Raw genomic sequence first — 14,060 nt, forward strand, 5'->3', positions numbered from 1 at the left:
ATAATATCAAAAATATGCTATTACCTCCAAGCTAGATTACAATTTACTTATAGCCAAGTAATTGTTTCCTGCTTAAATAAACAGTCTACTGAGCAGCATATTGTTCTTTCAAAACCCTAACCTCTCCGTGTCAGCTTCTCCAATTGTACCTGTGCAGTAGAGTTCACGGAGACATTGACGACCAAGAATGTTTTTATTCAGTAGAAAATTCCAATTATAAAATAACTAAGTCATGGGAATGTAATGTACAGTGTGGTGACTATATTTAAAAATAGATCTTAAAAGTTCTCATCACAGGGAAAAAAAGCTTGCTGCTATATCTGATTACAAATGTTACCAGATTTATTGAGATTATTTCACAATATAAATATTGAATCATGATGCTGTACACTTGAAACCAATACCATATTATACTGTCAATTATACCTCAATTTAAAAAAAAAAAATGGTGATCAATACTTACTGCCCCATCCTCATTGGCAGAACTGCACACTATGAGATAAGCAGGTGGATACTCTGTATCAGAGAATCAGTACACTCAGCAAGATATGGGAACATGTGCTCCCACAGGCCCTGGGGCAAAGGGAGCAGTACATCAGAAAGAACTTCTCCTCAAGCTGACACTTCCCACCTCTGCGTAGGCAGACCTGAACTGCAGAGACAAAGCTCTAATTCACATGTGGCTTTGAGCATTCTTTGCATTTCTTCTTAATCTACTTTTGATCAAGAGAAGTGCTATATTTAGCTTTTTGAGACTCCAAAAACAAAATCAAAGATCATCTCATGTACTTTTTACTCCTCTGAGAAATTCCTTAAACATAAGATTCCTTATCTTAAATAAATGATTTCTTTCAGTTTCCTATTTTTGACATGGAACCTGATACCAAATAACTACATTTATTTCCCTGATCCAAAGACTATCAAGTTTAGTAGTAGTTATGTCCCTGTTACTTCTACTTTGGACCGAAGGGGGTCAGGATGTGCCATCCCTTTGGCATAAGGATTATTTTGAGCTGAAGGTAATTAAGAAACAGCAGACAGGAGGAACTCTGTCTTCCCCATTGTACCTAAGAACAGAATATAAATTTCCCATTGTAAAGGTGCCCCCCTACTCTCTCCTGAACCAGGAAAGTCTTCACATAGCCCCTGCTTCCCACGAAGCCATGGGCATTGTATCTGGTTCATGCACACAAGAATAAGAATAGAGCTCTTTAAAAATACATCTGCTGGGGCTTCAGCCCAGACCTACTAAATCAAAAGCTCCAGGGTGAAGACCCATAAAGTTGACCCATCACCAAGTGTTTTTAAAGTAAATGATGGCTGATGCTAAGAAGCAAGGAAAAGATTTCTGCCCCGTAGTTGAGGCCAATGCTTAAAAAAAATATTCACAGATTACTCCATACAATTACACCAAAACCATGGTTTCTGATAGGTGTACTGCCAATTCCCAGGTTTGTTTTTTCCCCCCACACTTAGTTTATTTTCAGTTACATTTTAACTGACAAACAATTTGTTCCTTGGTAAATGAGAGTGCGGGACTAAAACAACACAAATTCCTGTGAAGATTCCCAAGCCCACTTCTTAAAATGATAAAGGGGTCCCACGTAGTACCTGTTTCAAAAACCTAACAGAATTCAACTTAAAGGACTACCCTTTACTGTCAGGTATAAACTTCCTACATTTTATTAAAACACCATTTTTGTTAAAAATGATAAACTTTTTAAAAGTCAACAAGCTCACATTCCCACTTAAAAAACAAACAAACAAAATAGTCACAATGGATTAATGGATTTCCAAAATCAGGTCAAGCTCTACCATTCCATGACTCTAAACTTGTATGGAGGAAGGTTTTAAGCAAAAAATTAAAAACTTGTATTTTTATTTGTTACAAAATGATACACGGAAAATTTAGAAACTACAGATAACAACTACAAATGTAAGCTCCAGAGGACAGGAATTTTATTTGCTTTGTTTGCGGCTGTGCTCCAGCATCTAAAAAAGTACCTATGTTGGGCCTCCCCGGTGGCACAGCGGTTGAGCACTGGGTTGTGAAGCTGCCCGCAGCCTCTGCAGCCCAGTTCGATCCCCGGCTGCTCCCCTGGCCACCAGAGGAGGGTCCCACATGGCGCGCAGACCTCTCCTGCCGCCCGCTGCTCCCCTCAGCAGTGTGCTTCAGTCCTTCTGCCTGCTCTGCTCTCCCCTCTGGCTCTGGTGAATTCTCTCACCCTCCTGCGCTTCTGACTGTGCGCAGTGCTTGTATAAATAAATAAAATAAATCTTTAAAAAAAAAAAAAAGTACCTATGTAACTGGCATGTAAAATAATGAGCAAGCAAATATAAACAAAAACAAAACATAATCCTACTACCTGGAAATAACCACCGATAGAGTAAGATTCTAATTTAAACATTCTGTGTGAGTTCATCCATGGCAATTTAAAAATTTTACGAAGCTTCAGAATTAATATATTTATTTAGAAAAAAAATTGGAGAGTTAATAATAACAAAACTTCTGACTTCCCCAAGGGGCAGCTCTCAACAGTACCCCGGGCACAAATTCACTTTTATTGTGTCATTACTCTTCTGCTCAAAATATTTCTACAGTTCACTGTGCTTTCAGAAGCTACACTTTTCTTTTAACTACCTATCCATCAGCTTCCCATCTCATTTCTATAAGAAATGCTCTGCTCCAGTGAAATTCCATTATACAACATACCCCACTTCAATGCCTTTACCCCTGACCCTACCCTGTCAAAAACTGATAATTCTTCTGTTTAAGTTCATAAACATACTATCTCCTATAAAAATCCATATCATGGTGCCCATGCAGAGATAATTCCAACTCTCTTTTTCAACTAGTAACTGATGCAATTAATACAGACTACAGTCTACATTTTGCTCTCTATTACAATTGAGTGCCAAGATCTTCGTGTTACAAGTGTTTGTATCTACCCTATCTCTCAGCCTCAATCCAAATACTGAGCACTAGAAATACAAGAAATGAAAACATGTACAAAAATTACTGCATATAAATGTATTACTGCAACTGTGGATAGTACTGATAACAAATCAAAATTCATGTCTTATCAATCGGTTGTAACTTTTATGATATTCAACATATACCTACACCCTTCCCTGTAATTCCAAAAGTCACTGTGACGAGAACCCAAGTCATAAAAATGTTAGGTAGCTGATTTCCTCAATTTTATCATTGCTCACAGAAAAATAAAAGTTGTTCCAGTAGCATGGATAAGCAAGTCAAGCACACTGCAAGACAACAGTAATGTCTGACTGTGCTGAGCTGTCCTTCAGCTTCCTCTCAGAAGGCGTTTATCTAATGTATCCCCAGACCCAACAGGAACCTGAAGACAGGGCAGGCCCTTCTTGATTACTACTGGTGCAAGCAGAGACAGCCCTGTTGCCCACCTGTGACTATGTAGGTGTCTCTTTCTTTCTCCTTTTTCTGAATAAACCTGTCCTTTTAAAATGTATATAGGGGCTTCCCTGGTGGCACAGGGGTTTAAGTCAGCCCTATCAAGCTATAACCAGCCACTGCTATGAGTTCGAGTTGAGTATGAGTTCGATGCCCAGCTAGGGAGCTAACCCACATGGTAAGACAGACCTCTCCTGCCTTGCCTGCTGCTCCCCTCAGCAGTATATTTTAGTAGATCTGCCTGTTCTGCTCCCCCCCCACTCTGTCTCTGGTGAGTCCTCTCTCTCTCTCTCTCACACACACACACACACACACACACACACACACACACGGCCAGCATCTCTAGCCTACAACCCACTTCTTGTATGCATAAATAAAAATAAATCTTTAAAAAATAAATAATAAAAATAAAATATATATTAAAAAATACTGATGCAGCCAATGACTACAGATGCCACAAGGTGATTATGACATAAATGGGGAAGGAGGAAACAGAAAAACAGAAGTACAAAGATGAGCACTTAGCAAGTGCTCTCACCTACTGTCCAGAGAGTCACCAACTGTCCAATCTAGTTTCTGCAGAGACAGACTTCCAATAGAATCTTTCTAGCTAAGCAGTCAAGGTGCAGGGTTGATAATCAACAAGGAGTTTCATTTCCTCATTGCCATCACATTCTGAACTTGAAAACTGAGCATTGGACAATGGAGTCAGCCCTTTCATAGCTGTCAGTTTTGAGTTTCATTCATTTCACCCAAGATTATTGAGCAAGGTATTTTGTGAAGGTGATGAGAGGTGCATAAATCCAGGAACCCATCCCTGTTCTAAAGGCGTTCCCAATTTAGTGTAATTTAAAGCCTACAAAGGAATTTAGTAAACTTATTCCCAAATCTCAAATTAGTCTAATACAGCATTTTAATATCAACAATAAATACCTCACCCAAGTCTTGTGAAAGATCACACCAGTAACTCGGAAACAAAATTTATTTTTTAATGTGACGACGTTTCTCAATCACAGGACTTTTTGGGGGGCAGAGGAGGCCAGACAAACCAAAACAAGACAGACAAAAGCAAAAGGTCTGAGAATTCACTTAATAGTAAGTCGTACATCAAGGCAACCTATAGTCCGTGCTTCTCAACCTTGTCTGCAATTCAGAATCACTGTGGAGCCTCTAAACCATCTCCCCCACCCCCCATAGCTGAGGCTCCACCAGGGCACTAGAATTTTTTCAGCTCCTCAATGTGCAACCAAGGGAAGAGAACCACCACTGTAAATCATTCTGCCCTTGAAATGAAAAGGAGGAAAGCAGGACCCGCATTCCTCCAGGACATTTTACCCGAGCCCTTCTTTTCCCTCCCTGCCACATACACACAAACCAGGTGCAATTTTCACCATGCATTTTTAGGTTTCATGGACCAGGTGAAATCAAGCATGGAATCCAATACTCTTCCACCTCAAAGAGTGAGGATGCAGTTAAGTCAGCTCACATTTGTCTACCAACGACTTCTGTCAAAGCCAGCCGGGCTGGAACAGACGAAGATTTAGTTTGGGGGGTGAGGGGTGGGGGGCGCTACAAGGAAGTCCTTTACATTTCTGTCACCTTAACCTGCAGGCTGCCGACCTCGATCTCAAATGAGGGCGGGAACGCGGAAAGCACAGCGCAAGAAGTCGTTTGCGGGGCCTGGAGCGGCGAGTGGCTGCAGGAAAGAGGCGACTCGCCGCTGCGCGAAGGGCGAGGAGAAAGCGGGGCGCCGGGGCGCAGCGCTACAGAGAGGCGCGCGGCGCGCGGGGCGGGGGGGCCGGTTACTCACGCAAGTGCCGCCGAGCTTGTGTCTCTCCACCACCGCGGCCCTGGCGCCCAACTCGGCCGCCCGCCGCGCGCTGGCCAGTCCGCCCGAGCCGCCCCCGATCACCAGGTAGTCGTAGGAGGCCACGGCGTCGGCGGCGGGCGGCGGGCAGCGCGGCTGAGGCTCCTGCCTGCACTCCATGGCGCCGGGGAGGGCGCGGGCGGGCCGGGCTCGCGGGGAACGGCCGAAGGTGCTCGCGGCCCGCCGCCAGCAGGGCCCCGCGCTCGCGCTCAGGGCCCGGGCCAGCTGGGCCATGCACGCGGAAGTGCGCGGGGGGCGGGGGGAGGCGCCCCGGGGCGGGTCCCCGGGGAAGGAGCGGGCGCGCGCCCCGGGCAAGTGCAGCCTCACGGTGACTAAGCACCGGGCCGGAGCGCGGGGGCGGGGGGCCGCCGGCTCCGGGAGGGAGCTCTCCGGCCGGGGCGCTGCTGGAGCCGGGATGGGCGGCGCCCGCTCCGGCGCGCGCAGAGAGGTGAGGCTGCCTCCCCGCCCCGGTGAGCGAGGCAGCGGGCCCTGCGCCGAGTGAGGGCTTTGGGGAGGACTCCTCCGCCTGGATTCACCCCAGCACCCGGGTCCCCGCACCCCAGTGGCTTCAGCCGGCTGTACGTTTTTTTTTCCGAAGGCCAGTGGAACTGGGAAAGACAAACACCCTCTTTTGTCTCATCCAGTCAGTCCTGGTCGGGCACCACATCGGTGTGATTTCCTGAATTTGATCACTGCAGTGTGGTGATGTGAGAGAATAGCCTTGTTTTAAGAGATGCATTCTAAAGTATTGAGGAGTAAAAGCCTGGATCAGAGAAACTTGGATTCCTATCCCACCACAGGCACTGTCATAGTCAAATTCTCAGTTTTTTCACCTGAGAAATGGAGAGGCCAACAAAAAGAAGATAAACATGCCAAAGAGAATAACAGGGGGGGAAATGAGCTGGTGGGAACTGGAAATAGTAAGTAGAGCAATACAGGTTGGCTGCGCCGTAGACGCCTTGAGGTGGGTAGTCTTGGAAAGCCTTGCGTGTAGCTGGGCTATATGTGGTAAAGAATCATTTCGTATTTCTCAGACGTGTCTTTCCTTGGAAATACACGAAATAGTGGGGTTGGTGGAACTGGCAGAATAAGAGACAAAGGAATAGCAGTATTTAGAAGGGACAAGAGGAGCAGATGGGAGAGAAATAAGGAAGTAATGTTGACAAGCTGGGGTAGGGTACAAGGGTCAAGGATGACAAGACTTGAACGTGGAATACAGGAGAAAAGGATGCCATAAACATAAAAAGAATGAAAGGAGGTGAAAGTCTGTGTCTCTACTAGTTTTAAGGGAGAGAAGAACGTTTTATCACCTGATTACAAAATCTTATGCAATATGTTGAAACCAAAGATACGTATTACTTGCTATTAAAATATTATTTATTTTCATATAAGCATTTTTCCTTTTTGCTTCTGACCAAGGTGGGAAAGGGAACAGGTAGCCATATCCTAAGCAGCTGAAGACTTCAGAATGAAGTCTTTCATCTTTCACTTCTTCAAGCAAAAAAAGGTCACCTAAGGGGCCTCCCTGGTGGCGCAAGGGGTTTAAGACTCAGTACTATGAAGCAATCGACAGCCACTGCAGCAAGAGTTAGATCCCTGGCCAGGGAGGTGACCCACATGGCGCAGCAGACCTCTCCTGTCTCACCCACTGCTCCCCTCAGCAGTGTATTTCAGTACATCTGTCTGTTCTGCTCCCCATTCAGTCTCTGGTGAATCCTTTCACCCCTCCCCCCCCATCTCTGGCCTGCACCCCAGCTCTTGTATGCATAAATAAATCTTTAAAAAAAAAAAGGTCAGCTAAAGTAAAAGTTTAGTTAACATAGTTAATAAGTAGTAGTTTCAAGATGAGACTAATAGTACTGAAATAAAAATCAAGTAAATTATCATTAAAGTGTAGCAGTCTTAGGACATCATTATGAACTAGCTTGACTTGTGAGAAACTGCAGAACCCCAGGCAATTACTTCATGTTTTAATAATTTCACTTAAATTTGTTATTTAAAATAGTGGGCAAGGGCCTCCCTGGTGGCACAAAGGGTTCCGCACAGCCCTGTGAAGCTGTCCACACACAGCCTCTGCAGCACGAGTTCAACCCCTCACCAGTCAGGGAACTAACCCACAAAGCGTGGCAGACCTCTCCTGACTCGCCCGCTGCTCCCCTCAGCAGTGTATTTCAGTCAGTCTGCCCATTCTGTTCCCCTCTCTGTCTCACCCCCCACACCTCTGGCCTGTACCCCATGTCTTGTATGCATGAATAAATAAATCTTTAAAAAATAAAATACTGGACAAAATTAGATTGTTTCCACAAAGACACTGGAGTATTTGTCAAAATAATAGTATTGCTCTAAGCTCTATGTTTAAGAGCTATGTGAAGCATAACTTTGCATGTTATCCCCTCAAAACCAACCCACAAAATCAATACTACTATCATGTCCATTTTATATATGAGGAGGCTGAGGCCCAGAGAGAGTAAATAATTTGTACAAATCATGTAATTGATGAATAGCAGAGAAAGGATTCAAGTCTTGGAAGCCTAATTTTGAAGGCTATCCTCTTAACTATTACCAGAAAGAAATCATGATGGGGGGCCTCCTTGGTGGTGCAGGCAGTTCAGCGCTGTGCTGTGAAGCTGTCCAGACTGCACCTCGGGTTCCATCCCCGCCAGTGGCTGGTGAGAATCCCACATGGCGCAGTAGACCTCGCCTGTCTCACCCACTGCTCCCCTCAGCAGTGTATTTTGTCAGTCTGCCTTCTGTTCTGCTCCCCACTCTGTCTCTTGTGAATCCTCTCACCCTCCCTGGCATTGGCCTATACCCCAGTTCTTGTATAAATAAAATCATGATGGATAATGTACTGTGCTAAAAAAAAGTCCAAAATTCTTTTTAAAGATTTACTTATTTATGTGTAGAAGAACTGGGGTGAAGGCCAGAGGAGCAGGGGTGAGAGGATTCACCACTGAGTGGAGAGCAGAACAGGTGGATTTTACTGAAATACACTACTAAGGGGAGCAGTAAATGAGACAGGAGAGGTCTGCTGCACTTTATGTGGGCTTGCTCCCTGTCTGGGGATGGAACCCAGGCTAAAGCAGTGATAGCATAAAAGCACTGAAATTTCTTACCTATACCATCTGGGAGGCTCCTGGGAGACACCCCAAGATTCTTTTTAAATGATAGTCTTTGTAGGAGAAAATATTGAATATCACTTTTTATATCTTGTATTTAAATAGAGCCATTCTCTTCCGCTGCATTTTTTCTGCAGTATAATTTGTAGGAAATGTATTCATGACTCACACATGACTAATTTATATTACAACTCGTGTTATTTGAGGTTATAAGTCACTACCTATTATGTTGAAAGGAAGGTGGTAATGATACTTCTATAAATAATCAGAGATGCCTAGGCAGGAAGTCAAGCCTTTTAAAGAGCGATGGTTATCCAAATTGGGTGGTGGAGCTCCACATTATTCCCTTTTCCTTTATCCTCAATCAAAATGTGATGAACTGTTTTGTGCCAGCCTCAACCTATAAAGTGTGGTTAAGCAGTAAAAATAGCTGTAAAAGGGGAGTATGGTCAAAACAGGGACACAGGTTGGAATTTATTCTTTTTGCCTTTCAGGTACAGTCTTACCCTGCAGAGGGCTCTTATTCATGTGGTTAGGACCAGGTGCTTTGAACTCTGGTTAATAAAAGTATATTATTGGGCCTCCCCGGTGGCGCAGCGGTTGAGTGCTGGGTTGCGAAGCTGCCCGCAGCCTCTGCGGCGCCGGTTCGATCCCCGGCTGCTCCCCGGCCATCAGAGGAGGGTCCCACATGGCGCGCAGACCTCTCCTGCCGCCCGCTGCTCCCCTCAGCAGTGTACCTCGGTCCTTCTGCCTGCTCTGCTCCCCGCTCTGGCTCTAGTGAATTCTCTCACCCTCCTGTGCTTCTGACTGTACCCAGTGCATGTATAAACGAAACAAACGAACAAACAAACAAATAAATAAATAAAACATGCCTCTATAAAAAAAAAAAAAAAAAAAAACACCTAAAAAAATAAAAGTATATTATTTAGTTATTATCTACGCTTTGGCCTGCCCTTGGTGGCCGTAAGGTAGGGGTTTGGCCTAACACAGCCACAGTATGCAGATGATAGCCTCTTCCGTAAAGGGGCACCATCCAATCTAGTCCTTCCCAGCTGTTCAGGTTCCAGCTATTCTCATTTGGGAGCCATTGGCTCATGCCAGCAGCCACCACCTCACAGACTTCATGCTAGCAGTTGCCAAGACTGTCCATGGTCCTCAGGCTCCCCAATGTAGTGGAACAAAGTGTTTTGCTTTTTGACTCAGGATACCTTATTGCTTTGCAGGAGTATAACATCTGTATCTGCTGGCATCCAACTACTATTCCAGCCTTCTGCCTCAACTCTCTATCCCCTTATTCCTATATTCTCAGGTGCTGCACCCTATATTCTACACAATTCTGCATTCCCTTCTCCAGTATAGTCCCCAGGTTCTAAAGTCCCTGATGGGAGAGTGAGACCTACAATCAACAACAGCAGAGAATCTGAACAGCAGATGCCTCTTGCTCTTTTGGATTGTACTGCCCTGATATTACTCTAGACAGTGAAATTAGTTTTTTTAAGATTTATTTATTTATACAAGAACTGGGGTACAGGTCAGAGGCAGGAGAGGTATGCCATGCCATGTGGGTTTCTCCCTGGCCAGCCGGGAATCAAATCTGCACTGCAGAGGCTGCAGACAGCCCCACAGTGCAGCGCTCAACCCACTGTGCCCCTGGGAAGGCCCCGACAGTTGAATTAGTTTTTCCTACCCCTTTCTGCCATGTTCCTCTTGATGCACACAGTAATTACCTCTTCATCTTTCAGGAGTCACTTTCTTTGTTTCAGTGTAACTTGGTTACAAATATGTGGAGAAGGTATGCCCATAGCTCAGAGTCTTTACTTTCCTGCTATCCTTCCATAATTTGTGAACTATTTTTTTAAAGCTTTGTTAGAGCAGACATCTAAAGTGACCTTGATTCTGGGAAGAGTTTAGTCCCACTACTAAGGAAATTTGTGGTCTTTAACTGTCTCAGATCCAGGGTCAGATAACCATGGTCTGCAGGCCAAATCCAGCCCACACATGTTTTGGTAAATATGTCACATGTATTTATTTATTTTTGTGTATGGCTACTTTCACATTATAATAATTGAGTTGAATATTTGAGATAGAAACTATAGGACAACCTAAAATATTTACTATCTGTTCATTTATAGAAAATGTTTGTTGACTTCTCCCCTAGGTTATCAGCAGGGACCCTGGTTGATTGAAGCATGAATGTCTCCTTTCCTATGAGAGTTGGATGGTTTTTTTATTGCTGGTTTTGTGAAATTGCTCCTTTGTGTAGCTGAGGACTCTGAATAGATTTCTGCAGCTTTTCCCCTCATCTCTACAACTCTATACTATAATTTCTAGCCACCTTAGTCTCACTAAACTCTGATTTCTGCCTCAACTCAATGAGACCTCTGTTCTCTGAGGTCCCCTCTGTTATTGTGATTTGTTATATACCTTGATATAGAAAGTAGAGGTGTTGGGGCCTCCATGGTGGTGCAGGGGTTAAAGTGTCAGCGCTATCAACTCTCAGCACTATTGAGCAGCCTGAGCAGCAACTGCCGCATGAGTTCAACCCACATGGGTCAACAGACTTCTCCTGACTCACCCCCTGCTCCCCACAGCAATGTATTTCAGTAGATCCACCTGTTCTGCTCCCACTCTATCTCTGGTGAATCCTCTCACCCTCTATACCTCTGGCCTAGACCCCAGTTCTTCTACAAGATTAAAAAAAAGGAATCATAATCCTGTGCTACCTGTTATTCAAGTTCTGAAAAACAGTTGTTTCATAGTTTTGTTGAATTTCCTAGTTGTAGATTTGTAGATCTAGTTGTAGATCCATGATGGCCAGAAGGGAACAATGTGGCCTTTGTTCAGAGTGACCTTTAAACCATCTTCTGATCAATGAAATCTTGCTTGGATGTAGATCTGGTTTTCACAGTAAAATATCCTGTGGGCTTACCTCATCTGTCATGGGTCAAATATGGGTTAATGAAAAGTGAAAATATTAGATAAAGAGTACAACTTTGAATAAACATTGGTCACAGTATTTCCTCTTAAATTTTAAGATGTTTAGGGTGTCCCTGGTGGCCTAGGGGTTAAGTCTCAGCACTGTCACCACTACAGCCTGAGTTTGACCCCCAGCCAGGAAGCTAACCCACATATGGTGAGCAGACCTTTCCTATCTTGCTTGCTGCTTCCCTTATTAGTGTATTTCAGTAAACCTGCCTGTTCTGCTCCCTACTCTGTCTCTGGTGACTCTCTGAGTTCCCCCCTCCTCCCCCGACCCCGCCTCCCCCGAACTCTGGCCTACTCCCCAGTTCTTCTATGCAAAAAAAAAAAAAAAATTATAAGATGTTCAAAATCTTAAATCACTTATGTTGAATTAGTTTTTTTTTTTCTTGAAGACTATGGGGATAATTGTTTAATAGTGATTAAAAGTACAATAACCCTAACTTAAAAATGAAATCCATAATTTCTAGGTTAATATGTACATATTAATTCATTCAACAAATATTCACTGCTTACCAACTTCACGCCATCAAGTATGCCAGAAACTAGAAATATATTGGTGAGCTAAACCAACATATTCCTGCCCTCATGAGTCTAACAGTGTATGGAGCAACACTTAAATACTTATATATGTAATTATTATATATGATGTAGTAAGTACTCTAAAGGAAAAGTACAGGAAACTGTGAAAGCACAAAACAGGGTATGTAGTCAGATTCTAAATGGTGGCAGATAGTCTCCAGAATAGAAACTTTTTTTTTAAAGATTTATTTATGTATACAAGAACTGGGGTACAGGCCAGAGGTGCCAGGATGGGCAGTGAGAGGATTCACCAGAGACAGAGTGGGGAACAGAACAGGCAGACTGACTGAAATACACTGCGGAGAGGAGCAGTAGGCAAGGCAGGCAGGATCTGCACCATGTGGGTTGCTCCCTGGCTAGCCAGGGATCGAACTTGTGCTGCAGAATCTGTGGATTGCTTCATGGTGCTGTTGCTTAATCCCTTGTGCCACCAGGGAGGCTCCAGAATAGAAACTATTATTTTCCTTTTTTTTTCAGATAATATATCTCAGATATTTTGCTGAAATTTTAGAGAAGCTATTATATAGTGAGGTTGTTGGGGTTTACTGCATCTTAAATGACTTTCAATCAGTTCTCTTTGTTTTAATTCTGCTTTCACTTACTCTTAACTTTCAGAAATATCTGTTGCTTCCACTTACTCAGCACTTTGGAGATTTTGCACTGTAGCCAGCTTAGTGCTTGGCATCTAGATATTACTAATTTGAGATTCTGCTTTCTTGGATCTGGTAAGTCTTCCACTACTTTTCTATATGCTATCTTCAAATATTTTATTACAGATCTTACTCTCTTGTTCTTTGTATCCTTTTGGACTTGTGTCATTCTTATGACACCTTCTTGTCATCTTAGTGAAATTTCAAAGGAAGCAAAAGTTGATTCATGTGTCTAACATTACACCAAAGTCAGTAACCTTTTTTCACTAAAAAAAAAATCTTTGGGCCTCCCTGGTGGCTCAGTGGGTTAAGATGCAGCCTAGCACGAGTTCAATCCCCGGACAGGGAGATACCCACATGGTGTGGCAGACCTCTCCTGTCACGCCCGCTGCTCCCCTCAGCAGTGTATTTCAGTCAATCTTCCTGTTCTGTTCCCCACTGTGTCTCTGGTAATCCTCTAACCCCCCATATCTCTGGCCTGTACCCCAGTTCTTGTATGCATAAATAAATAAATCTTTTAAAAAATCTTTGCAGGAAACTTTAGTGAAATAGGAAATATGTAAGTAATAAAACTAAAACAAGTGAGAAAATCCTAGTATATAGCGAGCTTTCCTTATATGAGTTTTATTATGCAAATTAGCCATAATTTCCTTAACATAGAAAATCTCAGTGTTTTATGTCTATGTTAATATACTTACTTTTCACATAGTAGTATATTGTGTTTTCTTAGAAGACAATCAATTTTTCCTCTTGAAACATACAAAAATGATCTGGTATAAGCCATTCCCAAAAAATGCAGTGGATTCACCAATAATTTTGTGATATGTTGCAATGTTTAATCAAATGCAGACATTTTTATAGATGATCCTCCATATATAAATAAGTAAATACTTTTATTTAAATCCCATGTTTGAAGTGATTTTATCTTTATGTGAGCGCAGGCGATATGGTATAAAGTGGGCAGACTCTTGGTAAACTTTGGTAATAATTGCAACTCTGTCACTTGCCAGATATAGAACTGAGGAGCTTAGTTAACCTCTTTAAATTCTTGCTCATTTGTAAAATTAGGGCAATAATATCTAACATTCATTAAACACATATGTATCACATTGTCTTTTTATGAACCACTGATCTAAAGTATCTCCAACTGTTCCCTTCAGTCTCATTCTTTATCATATTGCCCTGTTTTGTTGTCTTCAAGTTCATATCACTACTTAAAAACATTGTTAGTTTTCTTCTGTCTTTCCCACTATGTATTAGGATTCTCAGAGAAACAGAACCAAAAGTATTTATATATGTGTGCGTATGTGTGTTATACATGTATATATTGATATGTGTGTATACAATATATAATGTACAATGTATTTTTTTTAAGATTTATTTATTTATGCATACAAGAACTGGGATACAGGCCAGAGATGCAGGACATAAGA

The 14,060-nt window shown here is 42.9% G+C and overlaps 1 protein-coding gene across 1 annotated transcript in view; it reads right to left on the reverse strand.

The window, feature by feature from the left end:
- Window positions 1-5,618, reverse strand: part of GSR (glutathione-disulfide reductase) — a 34,527-nt gene extending 28,909 nt beyond the window's left edge. The window contains exon 1 of the mRNA XM_037526007.1: window positions 5,241-5,618. Coding sequence (XP_037381904.1) covers window positions 5,241-5,531 — 291 coding nt within the window. The 5' untranslated portion in view covers window positions 5,532-5,618. The remainder of the gene's footprint in view (window positions 1-5,240) is intronic.
- Window positions 5,619-14,060: the final 8,442 nt, after the last annotated feature.

Source organism: Talpa occidentalis, unplaced genomic scaffold, assembly GCF_014898055.3.
Source record: "Talpa occidentalis isolate TD23 unplaced genomic scaffold, MPIMG_talOcc4v2.1 talOcc4.4, whole genome shotgun sequence".
NCBI lineage: Eukaryota > Metazoa > Chordata > Mammalia > Eulipotyphla > Talpidae > Talpa > Talpa occidentalis.